This window comes from Haliotis cracherodii, unplaced genomic scaffold (assembly GCF_022045235.1).
Source record: "Haliotis cracherodii isolate W230 unplaced genomic scaffold, xgHalCrac1.p SCAF_16, whole genome shotgun sequence".
NCBI classification, from domain to species: domain Eukaryota; kingdom Metazoa; phylum Mollusca; class Gastropoda; order Lepetellida; family Haliotidae; genus Haliotis; species Haliotis cracherodii.
Genome location: NW_027266271.1, coordinates 19,425,135 through 19,453,048, shown reverse-complemented (window position 1 = coordinate 19,453,048; position 27,914 = coordinate 19,425,135). Strand labels below are relative to the sequence as shown.

The following is a 27,914-nucleotide window of genomic DNA, read 5'->3' as shown; positions in this document are numbered from 1 at the left end:
ATCGCACTTATTGACATTTTTCTTATCATTGCTTAGGGCAAAAATTGTAATTTCTGTGTTTATAATTTCGTACGGATCAGCGCTTTCTTAACCCGAGTGATGCTTCCTATCTGAAGCAAGCATCAGTACCTCGCATCCACCCTCCCCCTTTGGGACCTTTTATGTTCTTTTTTTGTGATAGGGTAAAATGACGGTTTGGAAAGACGGAAATAATGTGAAAAGAATAATTCATTTTTTCATTTAAATCATTGTGAATATTATTTTTGGTTAAAGGTGATGCAATGTGATATAAATGTATACTTACATATACTATACATATAATTATATATATATATATATATATATATATATATATATATATATATATATATATATATATATATATATATATATATATATATAGACGAAAGCAGACTCAGTGAAGAGAACACTTTGGAACATTAATAGGTTCACAAAAAAAACAACTCGTGAATTATGAGTGATCTTGCAAATGTACCCGAAGACCTTATTTCGATTCCACCCAAGATGTACTCGTCCCCTACTAACTCCCTGTTACAAGACATAAATGAGTACCAGTAACCCCACGTCAGGCTGTGCTGTTCCATGGGATGTCCCCTCATGTCAACAGCAACCGAGATGATCCTCATTGCAACTATGTTGTGACAATAATGAAACGGACAGGTCGACTCAATTAAGCAGTTGTAAGAGAGTCCATTAAGAGCCGAGGGGGTCTGGCGAGCAGAGGGGGTCATCCCAGGGAAACAGCACAGCCTGACAGGGGGTGACTGGAACTCAATTGTGTCTTATGACACGGAGCTGGTGAGGACTTCATGTATGGTGCCCTGATCTCATAATATAAGTGTCGTTTTGGTAAACTGAACTGAACTGAACAAAACTAAAACTGAACTGAACTGAACTGAACTAAGCAAAACTAAAACTAACTGACCTGAACTAAAACCAACTGAACTAAACTAAACTGAACTATACTAAATTAATCTCTATACTATATTATGTACATCTTTTATCCACAATTTGTTTTTAATCAGTTTAAAATGTTTCAGTTTGGCCGGAACGCTTTCTAAGTTTCACGTAAATAGCTGTATGAAATACACTCGCCTCACAAATGTGTTTGACAAGGTGTTCATTTCGTTAGGAGCACTAATATCATTGTACATTTCAATGTGACAGTAAGTGAAAATATCAAAATGACTATCAATTTTCACATTAAGTGAACTCTCGTACGCATTTTAATATTTTACTGAGAAGTCGTGAATTTTTTATTCGCTCTTTGTGTATACGACACTGAAGCTCAAAATCCATCTCCATCGTCTGTAAGTTCAAGATCGGAAAGAAAACCTGACTTCAGTTGACAAACACACGCTCATAAATAATTCGGCATAATACGTTTGAAAATAGACTTATGATAATTTATTTCCTTTAAATCAAATATAATGTGCTGTGTATATTCCTTTAAAATTTATTCATGACACTTGAAGACGGATCTTTGAATTTAAAAATCCTTGAATGACATAGGTCATTTAAATATTCATGTTGTAATAAATAATAATGATATTAGAACAAATCTAAGACATCTATATAAAACATACATGGATGAAAATGTTTTTTCGCTGAATATGTTTGTGTATTCAATGTGATTTGTCATTCATTTAAACCTGACTGGCATACGTGCCACATTAATTATATTCTATAAATGAAAACGACAAAACCCTTTTCATAATCTTAAGATCTCTCTTCTAAAAGCATAGTCCATCGTAGGATCCCTACAATATCAGTGAGTGTGAGTGAGTGAGTATGGTTTTACACCGCTTTTAGCACTATTCCAGCAATATCACGCCGAGGGACACCAGCGAAAGGCTTCACATACTATATCATAAGCATGTGTTTATGCATCACTTTCAAACAGTGATGATACCAGGTGTTCGCGAAAAGGTGAGCGTATCCTGCTCTGCCGGTGGCACCCGTCACTATCACATACAATTCTCATCTTTATCTTCTATTTTCGTACTATTTTCAATGATGGAATAAACACTCACATTAGGGGTGCCTCGAACTTGTATCAGTCCCGACACGAGTCTCTTCGTCAATCATTAGTAGGTTACATTGCAAAATGTATTTTTTTAACTTTTTAAAAGATCACAATATAACTTTATGGCAAGATATAAATATTTTCTTTTTAGTTGTGTTATTCGTCTGAACACCACCACACTGTCATTTATTACAATACACACAATGTACAGCTTTAACGATGCTGTCAGTTTCGATATAAATATCATCTCAAATATATTTATTTGTTTTGGGTTTAATGACAAAAAGGACGGAAAGGAATATGTTTCAAATGAGTTTTTACTCATAAAGCTAGATATTTCATTTCACAATTGTGTATAACTTTAACGATACTCTGAGTTTTGATTTATATTTTATGTCATGTGTGTTTGTTGTCAAGTAGACGAATGACGAAAAACGCGTTTTTGTCGTGTCTATGCTCATAATGATATATACTTAAAAGGTTAAAGTTATAAGCGATTTTTGTGGGTTTATGAAAAACATTTTTATAATTATAAAGGCGACAAAACCCTTTCCATGTTCATGAGAAATCTCGTTTGTCGTTTATACGATTCCTTTTATATCATAAGAATGTGTATTCTGCACCTGCGGTGGCCCCGTCACAAACACATGCAAAGGCAATTCAATTGCTCACCCGAAAAAATACGAAAATATGGTACAAGTCATAATAGGGAATTGCGTCGGACATTATTTTTGTCACTGATTAACATTTTCTCATATATATATATATATATATATTGACGTCTTATTTATATTTCAGATGGCAACGATGGGGAGACAAAGAGATCACGCACTTCATACACACGGCATCAGACACTGGAGCTTGAGAAAGAGTTTCATTATAACAAGTACCTCACTCGAAGACGTCGAATCGAGATCGCTCATGCACTGAATTTGACAGAAAGACAGATCAAGATTTGGTTCCAAAATAGGCGGATGAAATGGAAGAAAGAGCACAAACTTTCTCACATTGCCAAAAACATGAACCTTGCAAACGCGCTCGAGAAAGTGGCAGAAGAACGTAAAGCTTGTATGTAATGACGTCACAAATACGTCACCATGACATCAAATAAGACGCCCGAAGGTCGGGAAAACGATTCGAGGTTATCGTTCCGACTGACTCATCACGTGGTGCAAGATATGTCACGTGACACCCACAAATCAGACGATACGTGCACGTGCAGCTCGTGGCGCCGCGTACGTTGTGGTGAAAGACTGTCATGTGATGTTGTCACGTGGTAAATGGAGGGTAAATGGCTTTGTGACGTCATAATTGACGCGGCAACTCATGTGATAATTGCCTCGGTCAAAATGGGTAATTCTAAACATTATGTGTAAGTGTACATACTCTCAAGCTGAATGCGACAATGTTGCTCTGTATAAGGAGTTGTCATGTTTCTTTGACGAAGGGTATATTGCATTTAATGTAATAAAAGCGCATTGCAGAAGCGGTTCCTATAGCCAAACAACGTACTAAACACCAAAGATGTTTTGGCCTAATTTAAGACTGTAAACTCACTTTATTTCTGTTATTTACCGTTTGATATTAGATAGTAGTAACGCGCTGACCTGTAATTAAATAATATATTTCTAATTCAATACAAATGTTTATGCTTGCCTTTTTGAGTGATATTTAGCACCATGAAGCTCAGACAATCAAGCTTTTTAAAACACAGAAAAGAAGTAACTGATGAATAATTTTAAGAATTAAACTGAAAGATATTGTGTAGCATTAAGTTGTATACTTAATTACGCATCTTAGGTAAGATAAACATGATTATTTGATCTTTGTAAACATGAAAATAATAAGTGCATTTATAGTGCGCCAGATTCCATTCACCAAGTGGATGCTCATGGCGCTATACTATTATTACCCCGGTATTTGGATCAGTGAACACTCGATATTCATTCTCAGCTCCCTGGGGAGTATACAATTCGAATACTTTCAATATGCATAAGAACAGGCATTGAACGAATGTATTATGGTTTTAACCACCAACTCAAACTAAAACTGTCTATTTCGTCTTAAGAGATATGTTGAATTTTTATAATATTCATGTATTTTATCATTTGTTGTTAATCTCAGTCTGCTGAGGTCAAGATGTTGTAGATAAAAGTATGTATTTTTATTATTATTTCAATTGTAATCATGGCATATGGCGATATTGCTTAATGCAAGGCGTAATTTAAGTTAGTGTGAATATGATATATACTATCAAATTGACATATCATTTGCTGAATGAGTGAGTATGAGCGAGATTAAGTGTAGATAGGTAATTCGCGATAACAACATGTGCAATTCAGCGTTCAAACCAAAGTCGTGATTGTTTTTATTCCTGGGAATCGTTAGTGCTACTGGTTATTGTAGATTTTCTAAACGTTTTATTATGTACACGCAATATACGGGTTTACATGCATCACATAGATTACTAAATTCATAATTGTCTTTTTGCAACAACTAAAATAGCACCAATGCAGCATTTCTTTAATGCTATATCAATGAGTGCTCGAGAACGTTCTCAAAAGCTTTAATTTTAGACGGACGAACCCTTTTCTATAATTGCATATCATAAATATATGTCACTTCCAGATTACTAATTACTTAAATGTTGGTTACTTAATTATTAAACTTCTGAAAGTAACACATTCTTTAAATTAAGGTGTAAAATATTTTTGACAATATACATATTTAATATAGTTAAGATATGTTTTGTTCTGTTTAAGATAAAGGGAAGTGTTTAACGTTTATTCTAGGCGGTGTGAAGAGACGAAAATGCACAAACTAAATGTCGCGTTGTTTTGTGGGAACGTACAAAGCCACAGAATCCACAATTTCAGGCATAATATATTCAGTGCAATGACCAATGGCGAGATCTTATTGATTTCATGTCTTTGTAAGGCGCGGTAAGTATTCCTGTTTTTTGATGATGATAAGAAAAAAGGGGACTTGGCGCATCTTTAACCAGGGTAAAACTCTTCATCTGATCATTTGTGATGTTTTGTGTATATTTTATGAGAAAACGTATCAAATGGTGTTTTTCACGTTTCCATGGTAACTTACATGCACTTAATTTGTAGCTGCCATGTAGTGCTCGAATATGTCGCGGGAAATGTACTTTGATTCGAAAATTTACTTATTAGTTTGCATGCAAGCTCTTGATTCTGTTTGCAATGTAGATGTATTAGATTTGATGGGAATTAAAATTTCAAATTGATGTTGAAATAAATCTAAATATTAATGATTAAAATTCACCGGTAGCCTTATCTAAGCTATTTCCTTCTTGGAAGCAAAATAGTTCTCTCATTTCGGTCATGGTTGCTAAAGGGATATTGTACAAATCGGTAATGTTAACCTCATGAAAAAAATATTCTAATTGCAGGTGAAGGTTTTGATTTAATTACCAGTTAATGTTTCCAGACATCAATTATTTTATAAATAAGTAGTATTAATTGAACCGAATTGAAAACGAATTGATACGTTTCAAAACGCAACGGCCAGAAAACGCATTCAATGGCTTAGTCAGCCAGTTAAGCAAAATTGATTTTTTTTTTCATTAAAATAGTTTATTATTTTGTACATAAGATACAAGTGAGTAAAGAAGTATATTTCCTGTAGATGTAGATGGAGACATTTTATTGTAACGTGGCTGTATGATATCGTTCCTGTAGTTGACGTCAGTGCAGCGATCGTTCATCGTCGAATTAGATGCGTACCATCTTGTTTTCATCTGTGCCATATAAAATATTACACCTCATTCATTTTTTTTGTTTTGTATTTATGATCTATGTAATAGATCCCGCCAATCAAGATGGGAAACTGTAGAAAAAACGGAAATCCATTGGCGTGAAGCTACGGATGTTAAACTGTAGCATGGTATCTCCGCGGGCTAGCAGTGGACTTCTGGCATCAGATCGGACTAGTACAAGGAGACACACGCACGCACGCACGCACGCACGCACGCAAAACGCACGCAACACGCACGCACGCACACGCACAATATATTGTTTTAGAAACATGGTCAGTGTTCTCATGAACATGATTAATTCTGCTTCCATTAATTATATTCTGAAGTGCTGCATCTCTATTAGTGTATACACATAGATACACATGCATATATATGCATGATCGTAACCACTGACCAGAACCTGCATGACATAATCACGCGTTAAAACGGACATTATAAAAATAAAAAAGCGAAAACCGTTCCATATCCATAAGTAATCCTGCATGAAACAGAGTCATCTGTACGATTCAAACTATATCATGAGCATGTGTCTGTGAATCACTTATAAATAGTGACGATACCAGCATTGCATACTATCGTAGAATTATCTAAATGACTGCAAGGTAACTTGTTGTTTCTTCTTATGTATAAGTCGACATAAATATTAAAGTAATAAACTTGAATTTCATCCTATGAAATTGAAGTTCCAAATATTTCACCTTTTCTCGAACACCTCGTGTCAATACTATTTGATAGTGATTCATAAATGCCGATAGTCAATCGTACAATCGACTCTGCTTTTAACAGATATTGTTTGATGACCATGGAAGGAAGGTTGCTTTTATTTGCAAATATGCCCCAAACAATTGCTTGTTCACCGACTTGTCGACCTCTGTTGTTATTTACAGGCTTGTTCTTCAACTGAACATATTAACTCCGTCTTTGAATCTCTCCAATTCGTTTCACAAATATTTTTTTTTAGAAACCTTCTGGAACACACTTATCAAAACATGAATGTGTTTAGAGAAAACAATTTAGTATCAGAGTAGACGGAAAAGGACACTTGTGGTTGATTCTTTTTATATTTGCATGATGAAAAAAGTATAATATAAAAATTGTCAGCTCTGGTATTTGGCGACGGCCGAAGGAGTTATATACTATAAACTCTCATGATTCAGTGTCACACGCCAGCTGTATTACGTCAGACTCAGACACACGTATCTGTCAACGCCCTTCCACTTGCGTCAATACGCCAGAACAACCATCAACCAACACGAGCCTGCCGGACAGATAACTTACACAGCATTGCGATTGATATTATGACAATGAGACGTCTCTGCTTTATTGAACATATTCCAGCTCACGTTCAGCCTGTGTGTCAAGTTATTTGACGCAGTATTTGTCTTCTTATTCTTTCTAATATATTTCGATAAACTCAAAGTTGAAAACTGACGAAAGCACTTTTCAACACATTTTGAACTTTAAAAACCTGAATACGACAACAATCTCTTAAGCCTATTAAAATGTTAGCCCTCAATACCTTTTCTAATGACATATTTTCGATACATTTAAAGTTGGATTAGGTATCATTCAATATGTGCTGATATCCAGTTTTACACCTGGTGTTTTTACCGCCCTAAAAGTTATCAGATTGTAACGTAAAACTGTCGTCAAATTTATAGCTTTTCCGTTTCTATATGAAACAGAATAATGGCTGGTTGATGTTTGGCATTTTTCAAACTGAAGTTGGTTTCTTCACTATCATTAAGGTGATCTAAGACATTTACGCAAGAAGTAGGCATCCCCATGGGCACCTAATGTGCCGCCCATTTTACTGATCTGTTTCTTTATGCATATGGAGCAGCATTCCTGCCCGGATTTGCAAACTTTAAACAAGGGAATATTGTCAGGCAATTTAACTTTTAAGCTTGAGGTATGTTAATGCTCTGAAATCGTTCCATCACAGTCAAATTGTCAATGCCCTTCCACCGAATTACCCACCTGAACTAGAAATAAAAGAGACTAGAGAAACCGCCTCATCTGTTTCAAATTTAGATCTATGTATAAAGATTCAAGTGACACAAATCTCTTGACAAGACTGTATGACAAGAGGGATGACCTCAACGTTCCAATAATCAGTTTCCCTATATGTCAAACATGTCCCAGTAGCTCCAGCCCTTGGAGTCAACATTTAATAACTGTTGAGGTGAGGTGAGGTGAGGTGAAATTGGGTTTAGCGTCGCGTCCAAGATTATTGCACTTATATAGCGACGTGCATGCGCGTGTATGTGTGTGTGTGTGTGTGGCTGCTTGTACTAGTCCGGACTGATGCCGATTTATAGTGCTAGCTCACTGAGATACCATGCCGCAGTTTAACATGAATACCCCACTCAGACACAGTATACTGACTCCGAGCCGACCAGTCCTTGTTTCAGCCCCTTAATGCCGAGCGCCAGACAGGGTAACAACAAGTACCATCTTTTAACGTCTTTTGGTATGACGCGGCTGGGGATCGAACCCCGGACCCTCCGCTCTCCGGGCGGACGCTCTACCATTAGACCACGAGGGCCGTCTAATAACTGTTGAGGTACAACCACAAAGCACGCTCTTTGTACGAATATTTCAATGAGCTTCATACGATTCTTGCTCAAAATTGTTTGATCAAGATACAACATTCAAGACCTCAGTAAAGCTTTCACAAACCTAAATGGTAAACACGTGGAGGCCATTGCAAATTTGAGGCACCAGTGACAGAAATGATGTCCGATGCATATCCGTATTTTGACTTGTACCCTATGTTCCCGTGTTTTTGTGGATAAGCAATTGACTTGACTTGCGTGTGTTTGCGATGGGTGCCACCAGCGGGGGAGGATATGCTCATCTCTTCGCAAACTTCTGGTTTCCTCATTTTTGTTTATTGATTCATTAACACATGCTCAGGATATAGTCGGAGTCACACACACTGACAACTGTCAAACGTAGACATTCCTTTTGATTATGTTAAGTATCATTAATTATCATTAACATTTATTTCAAATCAACCACTGTTCATTTGAGCCTTTGTCTGGGTTTGATTATCTGATGAAAGGTTGGTTTGTTGTTGAACGCCACACTCAGCAATATTCCGATGGTCTGTAAATAATCGAGTCTGGACCAGACAATCCAGTGATTGATTTCATGAGCATCAATCCACGCAATTGGGATCGATGACATGTATCAACCAAGTCAGCAAGCCTGACCACCCGATCCCGTTAGCCACCTCTTACGACAAGCATAGTCGCCTTTTACGGCAAGTATGGGTTACTGCAGACCTATTCTACTCCGGAACTTCACGGGTTCTGATGAAAGGTCGAGCATACATGCCTGAATAGTCAGTCTGAAAAGTCAGTCCACCCGTCAAATATTAGGCTAACATATAGTCTATGAAATCGTGTATTACATAATACATTTGTCTCCCTCTAAAATTAAAACAAGTAATGTTCCTGAAACTGATTTCATATGTGAAATGGGGCTGGCTAGGCTTGCTTTTATATGTATCTATATATCTGGGTTTTTTTTCATAAAATATATATATTCCACAGTCATGGTGCTGGACTTGCCTCCCAGTGGGTGTTCTTTAACCTGTTTTGAGTAGTATACACATAACGGAGCTATGTATTAATTCACCATATTGACCTACTCGACTACTGTGTAATAGATGTCTGCCCGGAGAGCGGAAGGTCGGTGGTTCGATCACCTGGCTGCGTCATACTAAAAGACGTTAAGATATGGTACATGTTGTGACCCTCGACATGAAGCGGCTAAAACAAGGACTGGTGAGCTCGGAGTCAGTATACTGTGTCTGAGTGGGGTATTCATGGTCACTATGAAACTAGCGTAAGTCCGGACTAGTACAAGGTGACACACGCACACGCGGATACATCAACACACACACCCACACAAAACACACACACACACATCAACACGCACACATCAGCACGCACGCACGCATGCACGCACGCACACACGCACACGCAAGCGCGCACACATACCTGCACGCAAGACGCTGTATAAGTGAAACAATCTTGAAAGCGTAGAACAGTTGACAAGGAAATACATTATACCACACACATACGAATGTGATGAAACTGACATTCGGCAGACAGTCTAACATCGTTAATTAACCTCGAACTCATGCCAAAACCTCGTTGTCCCGACAGAATTCGTCTTGTCAATATGGTGCAACAAGGATACAATGAACTCGAACTACGGATAAATCAATATATATTCCATTCTTCACAGAAATTGAGTTGAGCTGGTTTCACGGCTGGATGTTATTTGCATGTGTCAAATACATCGGTAGTACCATTGCCACCAAACCAGTTTCTCCGTCTCTAGTCTGAGTGTAACATGGACTCTGCTTTTAGAATTCTGATGACCATGGAAAAGGTTTTAATCGGTCATAGTTAACACTAGATCTGCAGATTTTTACCGTAACGTGTTCTTTTCACTTCAATGTCAGTGATCAATCGAGCTTCCAGTTTGATCATATTGGCTGGGGATCTCAAAAGTCCTAACATGTACCTATAAGGTTCAATGGTTGCGTCTTTGAGTCAGGTATCTTCAAGAGTGTTCTGTTACGATATGACTGAAATATTACCGATGTTACGTTAGATATAGATTCCCTCAAGGGTGTTCTTTGGGAGGTTACTTGGAGCCATGGTCGTTTCAGCAAATACTGACAGGCTTTGGTCTATGTGTTAGTGAGGGAATATAAATAAAAGCGACTTGATGATATTCCCGACTTATCATTGTGTGGGTTGAGATTATCAGCTTAACCTGCAAGGCAAGCCGATAGAAAGTGACACTTATCGAATATGTTTTCCAGTTTTAGTAAGGAGTTGATTTGGATCATACGGAAGCCTTTTACGGCCATTTTTCTTCCTTTTCGAAATTTCTGGATACTAAGATAAAATTTCAAGAAACTTAATTGAAATTTATAAGGAGTTGAAATTTTAAGATTTGAATCTGAATTTGCAATGTATGTATCTTGAAATTTCAACTAAGTATATTGAAATTTCACATAGCGTCTTGAAATTTTCTTTGAATTTTAACTGAAATTTAAAGGAAAAATAGAAAAATTAAGAGGCCCTAATAGGTCAATATCAGAGGACATGGATTCGAACCCATGACCAGTGCTTCATGCTATGTTTGAGAGATGCACATGTGCAGAGAATTGCGGCGCCTTAGACTACCAGGCTGCCTGGGTCCCTCCATATTTTTTAGTTTTGAATTTCAATCTTACGAAACCCCGCACTAGCATTTGTGCAGTTATTCTCCACGAGACTGATTCTGTCGTGAACATAAGTGATGCGTTTTGCTGGATGCCAGACATGTCACAGTAACTAAGACAAATGGGCGATTTAGGGAACCAGTTAGGCTTCGCGGTATATGTTGTACGGTCTAGGCTCCACCGTCTACGTTCTATGGTCTTGGCTCCAAGGTCTATGTTCTACAATCAAGGATCCAAGGTCCTAGGATCAAGGATCCAAGGTCTATGTTCTACGGTCAAGTATCCAAGGTCTATGTTCTACGGTCAAGTATCCAAAGTCTATGTTCTAAGGTCAAGTATCCAAGGTCTATGTTCTACAGTCAACTATCCAAGGTCTATGTTCTACGGTCAAGGATCCAAGGTCTATGTTCTACGGTCAAGGATCCAAGGTCTATGTTCTACAGTCACGGATTCAAGGTCTAGGATTCATGTTCTATGTTCAATAGTGTAGAATCCAAGGTCTGTGTTCAACGATCTTGTGAGTAAGTGAGTTAGCACCACATTGAACAGTATTACGGTCATGGAACGGAAACTTTATCCGGCAGGAAAGCGCGAAGTGACGCATGCCTCAGACGCTTTCAATCTACAGTCTAGGCTCCATGGTCTATGTTCTACTGTCTATGCTCCATGGTCTATTTTCTACAGTCTAGGCTCCACGGTCTATGTTCCATCGCTTTACGGTCTATGAGCCATGGTCTTGGATCTACGGTAAAGTTCTACTTTCATTGATCTGTATTCTATGCCTCACAGTCTATGTTCTACGGTCTGTGGATGCATAAGACCGGTACCGCAGTCAAGGTTACTTGGTCTTGATTCAACAATTTAAGCATGCTGACAAATGCTGTCAGATACATATTTAATCTAGACCCCAAAACAACCCATACAATCTTGGAGAACCTCAAGATTCACTTAGGAGAAATATGAGGACGAAAAGTACCCATGACCCTATTATTACTAGTATTCCAGACAATATATTTTGGGCATTGATGCTTGAACAATAATTCTCGACATGATATATTGTTGTCAGTAAAAAAAACAATATAGACTGTTTTCAGTCGCTTGATATGTAATGTATTGATGTTGACGTACAAGAGACTGAGCAAGTCTAAGAATATATCATGGCGTTTTTTGATGAATCAGCAAAAGTACGCCATCAACTTCATTCATATCTATATGCGGTAAAAGCTATATTAAACGACAAACACAGCATGAAAGCTCTTTGCAAATCGGTAAATGAATGCTTATGAGGGCCTCACAGTGCGCGAAAACTAAGACAAATGAGGCGATTGAGGAAACCAGTTTCAGTCCAGCGATAACGCACCACCAGCATATTTAAAACGTTACCACAAAGCTATTGAGTTAATTCTTCGCAATAGAATACATTGATGTTAATTATGAAAATGGACGTTTGTGATAATTCAATAGACAGCAAAGGAACAAAACAGACATAATTTATAGAATCTCTGATTTTCTGAAAATGGGGCAATCGGACACGACCAGTGTGTACTTTAAGCTCCAGATTTAGAATTAGGGAATGTGTTTCGGGAACACAGTGAAGAAATTATTCTTTCAAATATAAATTTTCAAATATACACGAGCACTTATAAAGAACACTATCTGGGTTATAAACTCAGTTTCCACGGTTCTAGGTCTTCTCTGTGAGCAACATGCTTTGGTACTTTATTCTTCGCTCTACGATGCTTTACTGTGTAGGATCTGTGGTCTGGGCTCCACGATCTAGATCTCCGGTCGTGGCTCCTGGGACTTTGTTCTCCACGCTCCAAATAGATATACTTTCACGGCTCCATGGCTTGTGTTCTGCGATCTAGGCTTCATGGTCAAGCATATGCGGTACACGTTTGAAGGTCTTGGTTCTAAGGTCTATGTTCCATGGTCTGTTACGCGGGCTAGACTCAACGGTTTATGTTCCACGGTCTATATTCCATGGTCTGTGTTCTACGGTCTCGCCTCCACGGTCTTTGTTCTGAAGTCGTGGCTTCAAGGTCTAGCAACTGCGATACATGCTCGAAGGTCTTGGTTCTAAGGTCTAGCTTCCATTGTCTGTCATGCGGGCTTGGCTCAACGGTTTATGGTCTACATTCTAGCCTACACGGCCTATGTTCTACGGTCTTTACTTCTACTATACAGGTTCCATGGTCTTGGTTCAAAGGTATTGGTTCTATGTTCCATGTTCTATGGTCCTGGCCCTGCGGTCTTGGCTTCACGGACTAGAATCTACGGTACAGGTTCCATGGTCTTGATTCAAAGGTATTGGATCTATGTTCCATGTTCTATGGTCCTGGCCCTGCGGTCTTGGCTTCACGGACTAGAATCTACGGTACAGGTTCCATGGTCTTGATTCAAAGGTATTGGTTCTATGTTCCATGTTCTATGGTCCTGGCCCTGCGGTCTTGGCTTCACGGACTAGAATCTACGGTACAGGTTCCATGGTCTTGATTCAAAGGTATTGGTTCTATGTTCCATGTTCTATGGTCCTGGCCCTGCGGTCTTGGCTTCACGGACTAGAATCTACGGTACAGGTTCCATGGTCTTGATTCAAAGGTATTGGTTCTATGTTCCATGTTCTATGGTCCTGGCCCTGCGGTCTTGGCTTCACGGACTAGAATCTACGGTACAGGTTCCATGGTCTTGATTCAAAGGTATTGGTTCTATGTTCCATGTTCTATGGTCCTGGCCCTGCGGTCTTGGCTTCACGGACTAGAATCTACGGTACAGGTTCCATGGTCTTGATTCAAAGGTATTGGTTCTATGTTCCATGTTCTATGGTCCTGGCCCTGCGGTCTTGGCTTCACGGACTAGAATCTACGGTACAGGTTCCATGGTCTTGATTCAAAGGTATTGGTTCTATGTTCCATGTTCTATGGTCCTGGCCCTGCGGTCTTGGCTTCACGGACTAGAATCTACGGTACAGGTTCCATGGTCTTGATTCAAAGGTATTGGTTCTATGTTCCATGTTCTATGGTCCTGGCCCTGCGGTCTTGGCTTCACGGACTAGAATCTACGGTACAGGTTCCATGGTCTTGATTCAAAGGTATTGGTTCTATGTTCCATGTTCTATGGTCCTGGCCCTGCGGTCTTGGCTTCACGGACTAGAATCTACGGTACAGGTTCAATGGCCTTGATTCAAAGGTATTGGTTCTATGTTCCATGTTCTATGGTCCTGGCCCTGCGGTCTTGGCTTCACGGACTAGCATCTCCGATACACGTTTGAAGGCCTTGGTTCTAAGGTCCTGGCGCTATGTTCTATGACCTACGGTCTAGGTCCTTCAGTAAACGTTATAATGTCGATACTCTCTATTTTCTATTGTCTACATGCCTCGGACTTGTCGACAATGAAGGTTACACTGTCTAGATTAACAAATTTAAGCACATATGTCAAATGGGCTCAAAGACCCCAAAACACAACAATCTTGGAACTGAAAACAGGTGAGTGAGTGAGTATGGTTTTACGCCTCTTTTAGCAATATTCCAGCAATATCACGGCGGTGGACAACAGAAATGGGCTTCATACATTGTACCCATGTCGGGAATCGAACCCGGGCTTTCGGCGTGACGAGCGAACGCTTTAACCCCTGGGCTACCCGACCGCCCCTTACTGAAAACAGGATCCTCAGCGTGCATTTATTCAGAGGACGAAAGTATCTGTTACCCATCACCGTAACTTCAGGACAACTTATTTTGACATTCATGCGTAAATCATAATTCCAGTTTTATAACACATATACTATTCTTACATGAAAAACACTCTGACAGAAATAGCCACAATACCGTTTCCTTTGTGCCCTGTTTACACAATACATTCACATCGATAAAATCAGCGGATGCTTCTAAAGGTTTCACTCTCAGAAGCCATGCTTCAAAGTGTTGCAGAAACTTGATTGTATTTCTTTGGTTACGAATGCAACGTCCGACCGCATCAGCTGATATTTAGTTCTTTATAATTCCAAACCACGCCCCAAAACAGTGTTAACGATCACGATTATTTGGATGTAAAGTTTAACATCAAGTGTTGACGGTTGTCTCTGATAGCAAACACGTGCCTTGATACTCCTTAAGGAGCAAAGAGGCTATAAGAACCCCCTCGAAACCGTTTTTGAATCTCCTTGCATGTTCTTTGCTTAAGTTGATAGCCCCGTAAACACTTAAACGCAAAGTTGCGTCTTGACGAGACTTTGCTCACGTACTAAGCGAAGAAGAATGATTGACGGCTATGGACATGCTATATGTCCCACTTCTGAAAGGAACACTGTGCGTCTACTTGAAATAGACATTGCAACCGATGTCTGGTGTTTTATGCATAGTGAAATGTGAGTGTAAATTGCCTCGTAGATAACGAGATAGCAACAGGCTTGTAAAAAGATGGTATTTTGCAGCTCGTTTCATCTTATGTGTTAATTTCCAAAAGGGTGATGTTCTCAGTTTGGGATGACTATTGACGATTGTGTCTATTTTTGGTTACATTAGCTCCAGAGACTGTGAAGGCTGAAACTATCTACACCTCACTAATGCAACATTACTGCATGAAGTATTTTTGTTATTGGGGCCGTTTGAGGTTTTGTGTGTGTGCGAATCTATGTTTACAGAGGCTCTGCACACAAGTTGTCAACCGCCCCTTAAATCATAGATAACCTGTAGTTTGTTAACAATAATTCAACACAATTTATCTTCGGTTGATTTTGAAGCATACTAACAAAGTGTTTGTCTTCAACATTACTGTCTCAAGGGAAACCGTATTGGAAGCCATGTTCATTACTGTAGTACTCACAACAAGTTAAGGGCCACCCGATACTTCCACATGACTATAGTAAACGAAAGAGTGAGTGAGTGAGTTGGGTTTAACGCCGCTTTTACAGTATTCCAGTTATATTGCGGCGTGTCAGCTTAATGTGGGAGGAAAGCCCGAAATGATGCAGGTCTCAGACGTTTACCACTTCGGTATGGTGTTGACAAACCTAGAAACATAATCGGGGCGAACCGGGATTCGAACCCACAATCATAGGTTTCTGGCGTGTCCAAGGGACGCAACTCTGCACAGCGAATCGCGGCGCCTTAGACGACTGGGCCACCCGTGCCCCCAGTAAACGAAAGAATCAGGTGGTACTTAACATTTAAGTAGTATATTTAATTAACATACTTATATGAGCCACTCTTCCATTTCACTTTCATAGTGGGGGTGGTCTGGTAGCTTAGTGGTTAAAGCGTTCACTCGTCACGCCGAAGACCCGGGTTCGATTCCCGACATGGGTACAATGTGTGACATTTCTGGTGTCCCCCGCCGTGATATTACTGGAATATTGTTAAGAGCGGCGTAAAACCATACTCACTTTCATACTGAGGATTGGGTGTCCTAGGAGCGAGCGAGTGAATGTCGTTTTACGCTGAAGTCAGAACTATGTTAGCTTTATCAATTAAGACCGGTTGAAGCAAACCATTAGCTTATATAATATGCAATGACCACCTTATTAGAAGTAGGCCCGTGAGGATCCGGGGCGGGAGTAGGTCTTCAGCAACCAATGCTTGCCATGAGAGGCGACTAACGGGATTGGGTGCTCAGGCCCGCTGACTTGGTTGATGCATGTCATCGTATCCCAATTGCGTGGATCGATGCTCATGATGTCAATCACTGCATTGTCTGGTCCAGACCCGACTATTTTTCGGACCGCCGTCATGTACAGTCAAGTCTCGTTAATCCGACACTCGTTTATCCGACGCTCGGCTTTATCCGACACAAATGATGGGAACCAATTAATTCAGTGCTATTTAGTCCCGTTAATCCGACATTCTCGTACTCCGGGGGTGGGGTGTGTGTGTGTGTGGGGGGGGGGGGGGGGGGGGGGTGTTGTTGTTTTACGTCGCACTCAACAATATATTCCAGACCGCAGCCTTTATAATCGAGTTTCGGCGATACAATCCAGTGATTGATATTACGAGCAACGATTCACGCCGTCGTTGTACGATGACACGCCACGTCACCAAGAATCACCGATCTTTTACGTCGTCTCTATCGACAAGCATAGTTTGCTGGGGACAAATGCGAGAAGCAATATGTTAGACTATATTAATGATGAGATAGTAATTATTTGTGAGCAATGAATCATGATAAATAAATAAATATGAACAATGATGTAATAAATTATAACATATCACCGGGCCTGAACACCCGATCCAGTAAGTCGACCAGCACAGGTTGCAGGGACCTATTCTGAACCGAAATACCCACATGCGATGGTCTGCTACGTAAAAATATCATCCTTCCATCTCCTATAGGTGTGTTGACACGACAAGCAAAATATGACAACCCGACACCCTTGTAATACAGCACCTTGACGTGTTAACAAGGAAAGACGTGAATAATAGGTTCCCTTTAAGAAGCTGCAGGTTTTTTAAGGACCGACGGGTCCCGTCCGTTCCTGTATCAATGATAGATAGTTGTTATAACCGCACATAAATGTCATATAAAAACGACATAAACAAATTAAGTATGATATATTCAGTAGTGGCGTTGAGGCATATCCTAGCGAGCAGGACGTGCACTTTAGTCCAGGTTTTAGGAATTAAGTCTAAATATTTTTAGTAAAGTCGTATCTTCCAAGCCGTGATATTGCTAGAATAGATGGAATAAAACGACTCACTCGCGAATGTTTTATTAATTAAATACGTCATACAGTGATGCACAATATATAAATTAAAGCGGCAAAACACATTCCATATTGCTAAGAAATATCTGCTAAAATCAGAATCGATTGTAGGATTCCGACTATACAATAGGCATGTGTCTGTGAATTACTATTCAATTGTGATGATACCTGCGATGATAAAGGTGAGCATATCCTGTTGCACCGATCACAAACACATGCAAAGGCAAGTCAATAACAAATACCGAATCCGATACAAAAAAGGAGTATCACTGAATATACAACATTCATGTATGACATTACATTATGTAATGACAGAGTTACGTCCCTTACATTGTCTATATTATGTAACCTTTCTTCTCGTAAGCATCAAAGGACTAGTAATGGGTTTTTAATATCGATGATAAGACTTCACTGCCACTGAAATCGATCACACACTGATACACATTTGCATCTTCTTATTAATTCGTTCATTTTAAGTTTAAATGAGAATGCAATGTTTGCGATGTGAGTATTTATGTTATCATAATTCAAAATGCAAAATATCTTACTTAGAAATCGATGTTCCATTCCTCAAGACCATTAGCAGTTTGGTTTTATTGAGGAAAATATAAAAAAGAATTACGTAAAATATGAACAAATCTCGAAACTGATGACGTGTTTACACGGTGAATTAGATATATACGATTGTACTGCCTGTATCCATTATAATCATGGGAGATTCGTTTCTTATTAAACAATATTTAGAGTTCTGTATGATGCGTCATGTTAGTATCAATATAATAGCTCTGGTATTCCATAAAACATCATTTGAAGGGAATTTGTTATGTTCTAAATTCCAGATTATATCAGTCAGATGTTTGACAACACGGATATGAACTTCAAACGAATAATCGTCATAGAGACAAGGCGGTTTCCATCAGGGCGATTAACGGGATTATGGGAACAAGCAGGGCAGAGTGAGTGATTTCCAGCTGGCATATTATAACAGTACACGTAGAATGTAGGTCACAGCAGCCAGGTGGGGAAGGATGGAGGAGACAGCCTCTTGTTTTATGTGTTATTTTTTACGCCCCCTTTAGAAATATCCAAGCAATACCACGACGGCGACACCATTAACTGGTTTCACAAATTGTAATCACGTGGGGGATCGAACCCGGACATTCGGCGTGACGAGTGAACGCATAAACCACTGGACTACCACACAGCCGAGCAACTATTGAGCAAAGCCTGAAAGCAGCTAGGGCGGTCGGGTGGCCTAGTGGTTTAAGCGTTCGCTCGTCATGCTGAAGGCCCGGGTTCGATTCCCCACATGGGTAGCCTATTTCTGGTGTCCCCCTGCTGTGATATTGCTGGTTTATTGCTAAAAGTTGCGTGAAACCATACTCACTCACCAACCCTGATTCAGATATGTTATTGTAGACTACACGCCTCCTTGACTCAGCTCACTCACTCACTCACTCCATCACTCACTCACTCACTCACTCATAGTAGACATTTCACACATTTTAAAACCCACATGGCATCAGACATGGCAGACATTGACAAATGATAATCAGGCTGAATGTGTGAATCTGGATGCAGCAAAGACGATCACACTGTTATTCATAATTTGATGTGTGCCAGCATCTCGTAACCTTGATGTCATTCGGACATCAATGTATAAAGTAAGTTCATGCCATCTGAATAAAGATGTTAGATTCATACCATCTGAATATGGACGTTTGACCACAGACCCGACGTGCCCGGATCTTCGTAATTAACCTTTATTGAACTCATTGTGTTTAATCTGTTTTGACAAATATATTATCAAATTATTTGGTAAATTACTATTACGAAATGCACATTTGGTGAATTAAGGTTATGTGAAAATTGGACTGCATTGATAACAATTATTGCCACACGGTTGAATACCCATGTAAAAGAGTCTTTAAAAGTTCGTCAATCAACTGACTGTGTTTCTGTCTGTCTGTACCGATAGTCAATAACAGGCTTAAATAATATAATATTTCAGAGGGCACATTGTACCATTGTTAGACGTTTATTTTATACAATTTGCACAAAAGAATAGTGACAAATGGGGGAAATTACTGATAAATGAGCAACGAGATTCACGTGTAAAACAATCCCAAGGAAATGAGTTTCTTTGAAACGGTTTTCGTCCGACCAAATTTAGATGGAGAGGAGCGTGGTGTCTCAAAGCGTCTATACAATGCCTTACTCGCACCGAACAGCATCAGTGAAAGGTCTGTAGGACTTAATGAACACAATACTTGAAGACGTATATTGTCTCATTGTGTACAATCTCTGAGAGGGACATGTTCTGGACGGTCAAACGTGTCTGACAGGACAAAGCTTCAGAACAAGCCATGGCAACGATTGTTGATTCAATTGTCCGTGTAACATATTCATCGCACAGCGGTTGACGCAAAGATGGTCCGCGTAATACATTCAGGAATACAGAGAGTACTCCTTCAGTGGTCAATGTCAAACATTCATAGACACAATGATTGCTGTTTCAGTGGCCAATGTTATACATTCATTAAACAACGATTGCTGTTTCAGTGGTCAATGTCAAACATTCATGGACACAATGATTGCTGTTTCAGTGGCCAATGTTATACATTCATGACACAACGATTGCTGTTTCAGTGGTCCATGTTATACATTCATGACACAACGATTGCTGTTTCAGTGGTCCATGTTATAGATTCATGGACACAACGATTGCTGTTTCAGTGGCCAATGTTATAGATTCATGGACACAACGATTGCTGTTTTAGTGGTCCATGTTATATAATCATGACACAGCGATTGCTGTTTCAGTGGTCCATGTTATAGATTCATGACACAACGATTGTTGTTTCAGTGGTCCATGTTATAGATTCATGGACACAACGATTGCTGTTTCAGTGGTCCATGTTATATATTCATGACACAGCGATTGCTGTTTCAGTGGTCCATGTTATAGATTCATGACACAACGATTGCTGTTTCAGTGGTCCATGTTATACATTCATGACACAGCGATTGCTGTTTCAGTGGTCCATGTTATACATTCATGACACAACGTTTGCTGTTTTTTAGTGGTCCATGTAATACATTCATGACACAGCGATTGCTGTTTCAGTGGTCCATGTTATACATTCATGACACAACGATTGCCGTTTCAGTAGTCCATGTTATACATTTATATAATATATTTTGCATCTGAACTGTCGAGCAGAAAAAAAACTTTCCATGTCTCGCTTGGAATACAAACGTGGTATGTTTTCGAGGACGAATGAGTTCAACATGCATCCCCTATATGTACAAACAACCAATAAGTCAAAGAGTGAGTATTGTTTTACGTTTATAGCATCACCACATCAATCGACGGTTGACTCTGAGAAGAGGCTTCACACATTATACCCGTGCGGGAACCGAACGGGCGTCAGAGTGGCGAATTAACGCTTCATCTTCTGTGCTAATCACTGCCGTAAATGACCAAGTAACTCAATAAGATTCATCCACTTTATGCAAGGCTGTTTTGTCTTTACAGTGTCGGATTAAAATGGCTAAAGGTACGTATATATGTGTCCTTCTCGCCATGCAAATCACTGCAGTTGTCGCGAGAAAATAAACACGTGTCCCATTAAACACGTCCACACTCCCTCCCACTCAATCCTCTGATGGAACGTTGGGCGAACTCGATATAGAATAATATTAACAAAGGATATTAGTGTAAAAAATCTCAAAGTTAAAAGTACAATAATGAACGTGTGAAAGTAGGCTCCCTCCAATAAGATATTGATATTATATTTTTCGAACAAGCATAGTCGACGTATTCCTTTGACTTAATTGCTTCCCTGGTAGATAGTTAACCGTATATATTGTAAATCACCATGGTCAGTCGGTTAGTGAAAAGTGCAAGGCATGTGATGAGTCAGTTTGTGTAGATGTCGTAAGAACCGCGGCGACCGAGACAACATGTTAAAAGAGCACACAGACACTCAGACCACGTTTTATAAGAGCACACAGACACTCAGACCACGTTTTGTAAGAGCACACAGTCACTCAGACCACATGTTGTAAGAGCACACAGTCACTCAGACCACATGTAAGAGCACACAGTCACTCAGGCCACATGTTGCAAGAGCACAAAGTCACTCAGACCACATGTTGTAAGAGCACACAGTCACTCAGACCACATGTTGTAAGAGCACACTGTAACTCAGACCACATGTTGTAAGAGCACACAGTCACTCAGACCACATGTTGTAAGAGCACACAGTCACTCAGACCACATGTTGTAAAAACACACAGTCACTGAAGTCACATGTTGTAAGAGCACACAGTCACTGAGGCCACGTTGTTGTAAGAGCACACAGTCACTCAGACCACACGTTGTAAGAGCACACAGTCACTGAGGTCACATGTTGTAAGAGCACACAGTCACTCAGACCACATGTTGTAAGAGCACACAGTCACTCAGACCACGTTTTGTAAGAGCACACAGACACTCAGACCACGTTTTGTAGGAGCAATAAGTCGCCCAGACCACGTTTTGTAAGAGCACACAGTCACTCAGACCACGTTTTGTAAGAGCACACAGTCACTCAGACCACGTTTTGTAAGAGCACACAGTCACTCAGACCACATGTTGTAAGAGCACACAGACACCCGGACCACGTTTTGTAAGAGCACACAGACACTCAGACCACATGTTGTAAGAGCACACAGTCACTCAGACCACGTTTTGTAAGAGCACACAGTCACTCAGACCACATGTTGTAAGAACACACAGTCACTCAGACCACATGTTGTAAGAGCACACAGTCACTTAGACCACGTTTTGTAAGAGCACACAGTCACTCAGACCACATGTTGCAAGAGAACAAAGTCACTCAGACCACATGTTGTAAGAGCACACAGTCACTCAGACCACATGTTGCAAGAGCACAAAGTCACTCAGACCACATGTTGTAAGAGCACACAGTCACTCAGACCACATGTTGTAAGAGCACACTGTAACTGAGACCACATGTTGTTAGAGCACACAGTCACTGAGGGCACATGTAAGAGCACACAGTCACTGAGGCCACATGTTGTAAGAGCACACAGTCACTCAGACCACATGTTGTAAGAGCACACAGTCACTCAGACCACATGTTGTAAGAGCACACAGTCACTGAGGCCACGTTGTTGTAAGAGCACACAGTCACTCAGACCACACGTTGTAAGAGCACACAGTCACTCAGGTCACATGTTGTAAGAGCACACAGTCACTCAGACCACATGTTGTAAGAGCACACAGTCACTCAGACCACATGTTGTAAGAGCACCAAGTCATCCACACCACAAGACCTAAGAGCATATAGTCACTCGGAGTATAGGTGGCTTGGTCGCTTTGACCACGTGGTGTCAGAGACGGTGGTCTTCAAGGCCTCGTGGCGTAAACAGGCACATGGTCACCAGACCACATACAGTAAGACCACACAGCCACATGTCGGAAGAACACATGTTGTAAACCACGTGTTAGTAGCCAGTCCACATGGGGATGCATACCTCGCAGTCACTGCATCCACACGGAGTATGAATCCCTCGTTATCTGGTCAGAGCCACGTCAGTTATGTGAAAAATGTCACGCTCGTGTGCCGCCTCCAAGGAAGCTGATGAAACTGAAAGCGTTATTAATCATAACTGATGTGGATTATCATCCTGGCTATATATGAGTAATCCAACATGACACGACTACAAACCATGGTCAGACAGTGACTAATTTATAAGGTTTCCAGTTGACATTGAGATGTGTCAGGAACAGGCTGCCAAGCATCAGCTGAATGGGACAACTGTCACTGATACCGGGCCGCCTCTGTGACAATTTCATTCTACTAGTCATTTCAGTCTTACTATTTTGCAATATAACGCAGCTGACTAATATTGAGTCTATTTGTAAGCAATACAATGCAAAAGACTTAAGATAAAATCAGGTTTATTCGGTAGCAATAGCGTGCAAGGCTAATAACGAGATAACGTTTATTCGTTTGCAGAATGATGCAAAAGACAAATGGTGAGATACGGTTTATGCGTTAACAATGCAATGCAAAGCTAATGATGAGAAAAAGTTTATTCATCAGCAATATGATGCAAAAAACTAATGATGAGAAGAGGTTTATTCATCAGCAATATGATGCAAAAGACTAATGTGAGATACGGTTTATGCGTTAACGATGTAATGCAAGACTAATGATGAGAAAAGGTTTATTCATTTGCAACATAATGCAAAGGAGAAATTGTGAGGATCGGTTTATTCGTTTGCAATATGATACAAAAGACTTATGATGATAAAAGGTGTTATTCGTTTGCAATATGATGCCAAAGAGAAATGCTGAGATACGGTTTATTCGTTAGCAATATGATTAAAGACTTGTGATAAGATAAGCTTTATTCATGTTCAATATAATGAAAAGGACATATGATGAGGTTAGGTTTAGCTGTCAGCTGTTTTCAGCTGATCAGATAAAAAAAATTCGCGAATATTTAAAAAGAATACAATTGATGACATGCTCTTTATTTGTAAAAAACATGGTTTGTTTGTGTGTTTGCTAATGGTTCAATGCGCACCCAGCAATATTCCAACTATATAACGGCGGCCTGTAATATTCGACAATAGTCGACAATCCAGTGATAGAGCAACGATCCAATCCGTCGGGGTACTGACACGCTATCAACCAAGTCACCGAGTCTGATCGCCTCTTACGACTAGCATAGGTTGCTGGGGATCTGCTGAAACCCAGGCTACCAACGGATAGCAATGTTAGGGACTAGTTGAATGATGATACAATATTTATTCGTTAGAAATATAATAACAAAACATTGAACGATGGTATAATACTTATTCGTCAGCAATATAATGCAATATTGGCATGATATGTGTTTATCATGACTGGTGGGTGACTTGTGGACTAACATCTAGTCTCTGAAATGAACATATTTTACAAATAGAAACAGTTGTTAAATTATAGTTATGAAACATAATAAAAAGGAACCTAGAGACTCTCTTCATTGACTGCAGTTATCTAGACTTTCCAAATGTTATAGACTTGCATCGGCTCTATTGGATATATTTCTTTCAGGGTCTGTATGACAGACTAGGTGCTTCATGTACGTGCAGATACAATATTGTTAACTACAATGTACCAAATGTTTTTAGATCTCAAGCATAAACCTATTGTCCCATATTTATTGTATTAAATACAAGACATGATTAGATCTTTAGATACTGGTCTTTCCCACATTTATACCCTAAACATGTTTATCATTTAGTTTGTTTGTTTGTTTAATATTGCTGAGTGAGACGTATTATTGTCACCTAAAATTACGCAATATTTCCAAAGACTGCCACATCGGTAAGATTTGGTAAGTCAAGGTCAGTCAGCATATCAACACTATCAATTATGTTGAGTGGTGGTGATTTCAAGCCACCTTTAGCGATATAATCGCGGGAAAGCCTGAAGGAGAATCCATTCCGCAAAATGCGGATCCTGCTGTCATCGTATCCGCATGAAGCATATGTGAATATGGAGCTATGACGAAATTTGCGTAATATATGCATATTTAATGATGAAACGGTGACTAAAGATCAGAGGGTGAGTGAGTTGGGTTTTGTGACGCATTATCAATTATGATATAATGGCGAACCAGCTTATTTGTGTTCTTAGATCTTTATAATCTTCAGAACAAGATATGTGTTGACAAATCGAGAACACGAAATCGATAATTCGAACACATTCAGAGCATTTTACCACGTCGAAATGACGCAAATCTGTACAATGAATTGCGGCATCTTAGACAGCTGATCCACGGTACCATAAAAGAAACAAATTGCCTCCATCTTTTAACTTAACAAATGAAGTTAAATACTAAATCCGGGTTTGATATCCCAATATGGGCACAATATGGGGAGCCCATTTCTGGTGTTCCACGCCGCAATATCGCTGGAATATTGCTAAAAGCTGCGTAAAACCATACCCCCTCACTCACTAAAATTTAAATCAAATTACCGTTTGATATGAACATCTAACAAATAATAATGGAGACAGAACACAGTCCTTTTTATCCATTGTATACATTTTGTATCAAGGGACATTATTTTAACTAATAATTTAAAAATGATATTGGTAGCGTTGCACGGAACGTCCGTGTACTGAAGCATGCTGGGAGAAGAAACACCACCAGGTGATAAGGAAGTTCGAGTTACAAAAAGGATCACGATGTTAATACGTCATATCCGGGGATAGAGGAAGCAATTTGATAGGCTGAGCGGTTTGGGTGGCAAATTGACGGAATAAGAAAACTTCCTTACGTTTAAAAAAATCAATTGCTGTTGTTTATTCATGAACGTCAGCAAGTGCTTTCATACGAACTAGAGAGCTGTGAAGGTGTGTTGCAAACGCGTGTTGTCACAACACTAAAAATTCGGGCAGTTTAAATACGATTAGGAGATGGTTGATGGATAGGTGTATTTTTAAATTACATAACATTAACTGTACTTTGCAGCTGACAGCATACAGACACTGACAGGCCCGAAGGTGTCAGCCAGTGCAGACATCCAGCACAAACATTCTGAACAGGTATCCATTCGTTCAGTCTCAGCTACGTTTGATATTTACCTGCTGGGGAAACAACTCTTTCCATCGGTCAAAAAAACAAGAGACTTATGATTCAAGTTACATTTCTTCAATAGATATGGGTCGGTTGGCTGTTACTATCAATATACTTGTTTTCTACTTACATTCTGATTCGCATGTCGACTAGATAGTGAAGTCAAACTTTAAGGTTCATAACTGAAATCACGCGTTCTTCGTTACAAGAAACGTCGTTGTTTTTTTATCAGCCTTATCATGTCTTCATATACAAAAGATATAAGCAACGTAAATCTACGCCAGAACATATAAGACATAAACACGTATTATTTTACACTACATAAATGTTTTTTATGGTTTTTTTCATATCTAACAAATATAATCCGACAAATAAGTCATTTGTGTCCTTCTTAGTTTCGGCTCCCAAAGACATTGGAACTTCTTTAAACCCTAGACTAACATCTAGTCTCTGAAATGAACATATCGTACATAAAAGAACCAGTTGTTCAGTTATCCTAAAAAAATATAATAAAAAGGAGCCCAGTGACTCTCTTCTGATACTGCAGTGGTCTAGACTTGCCAAACATTATAGACTTGCATGGGCTGTAGGGCATTGAAGGGTACCCGGAAGGACTAGAATTGTTTTTATGGAAAGTGATACTGTCATGAGAAAAACAACGTCAACCACAGATTGTTAAAAGATCTGATAAAAGTGAGTGAATATGTTTTTTTGCCGCTTCCAGCAGTATTCCAGCAATATCACTGAAAGAGACCATAGAAAAGGGTTTTTACCCATGTGGGGAATCGAACCAGGGATTTCTGCGTGACGAGATTATGTTTTAACCAATGCTGCTTCAGTGCCTCTCAGAGATCGGTTTAACCGTCGCCGTAGTCTCTAGCCATGTGATGACGCAGGACACCATATATTGCTTCAACCATCTACGCTTGATGGAAGCCAGCCACACCCTCTACTCACGAATTAGAAGACTGAGGCTGCCCCTGTGGTCACACAGTTCTGGACTATCCGACTGAGTTTTTAAACTCCCACATTCTAAAATCCCCTGTTTTATTATGAAAGCCGACTTCCTCCGTGGTCTAGTGGTAAAGCGTCCGCCGGGAGAGCGGAAGATCCGGAGTTCGATCCCCGGCCGCGTCATACCAAAAGATGTTTAAAGATGGTACATTGTGTACTTTTTGTTACCCTGCCTGGTGTTCGTCATGAAGGCGCTAAACAAGGAGTGAGTATGGTTTTACGTCGCTTTTAGAAATATTCCAGCAATATCACGGCAGGGGCACAAAACATGGGCTTAACACAAACTGCCCATGTCGGGAATTGAACCCGGGTCTTCGGCATGACGAGCGAACGCTTTAACCACTAAGCTACCCCACCGCCCCAGCTTAAACAAGGACTGGCTCGAAGTCAGTATACAGTGTCTGAGTGGTGTATTCATGTTAAACTGCGGCATGGTATCTCAGTGGGCTAGCACTATAAAATCGGCATTAGTCTAGA

At 39.8% G+C, this 27,914-nt stretch overlaps 1 protein-coding gene across 1 annotated transcript in view; it reads left to right on the top strand.

The window, feature by feature from the left end:
* The window catches only part of LOC139463455 (homeobox protein Hox-B4-like), a 43,772-nt gene extending 37,944 nt beyond the window's left edge, over positions 1-5,828 (top strand). Inside the window, exon 3 of the mRNA XM_071244723.1 lies at positions 2,846-5,828. Within this exon, the coding sequence (XP_071100824.1) occupies positions 2,846-3,123 (278 nt within the window). The 3' untranslated portion in view covers positions 3,124-5,828. The remainder of the gene's footprint in view (positions 1-2,845) is intronic.
* Positions 5,829-27,914: the final 22,086 nt, after the last annotated feature.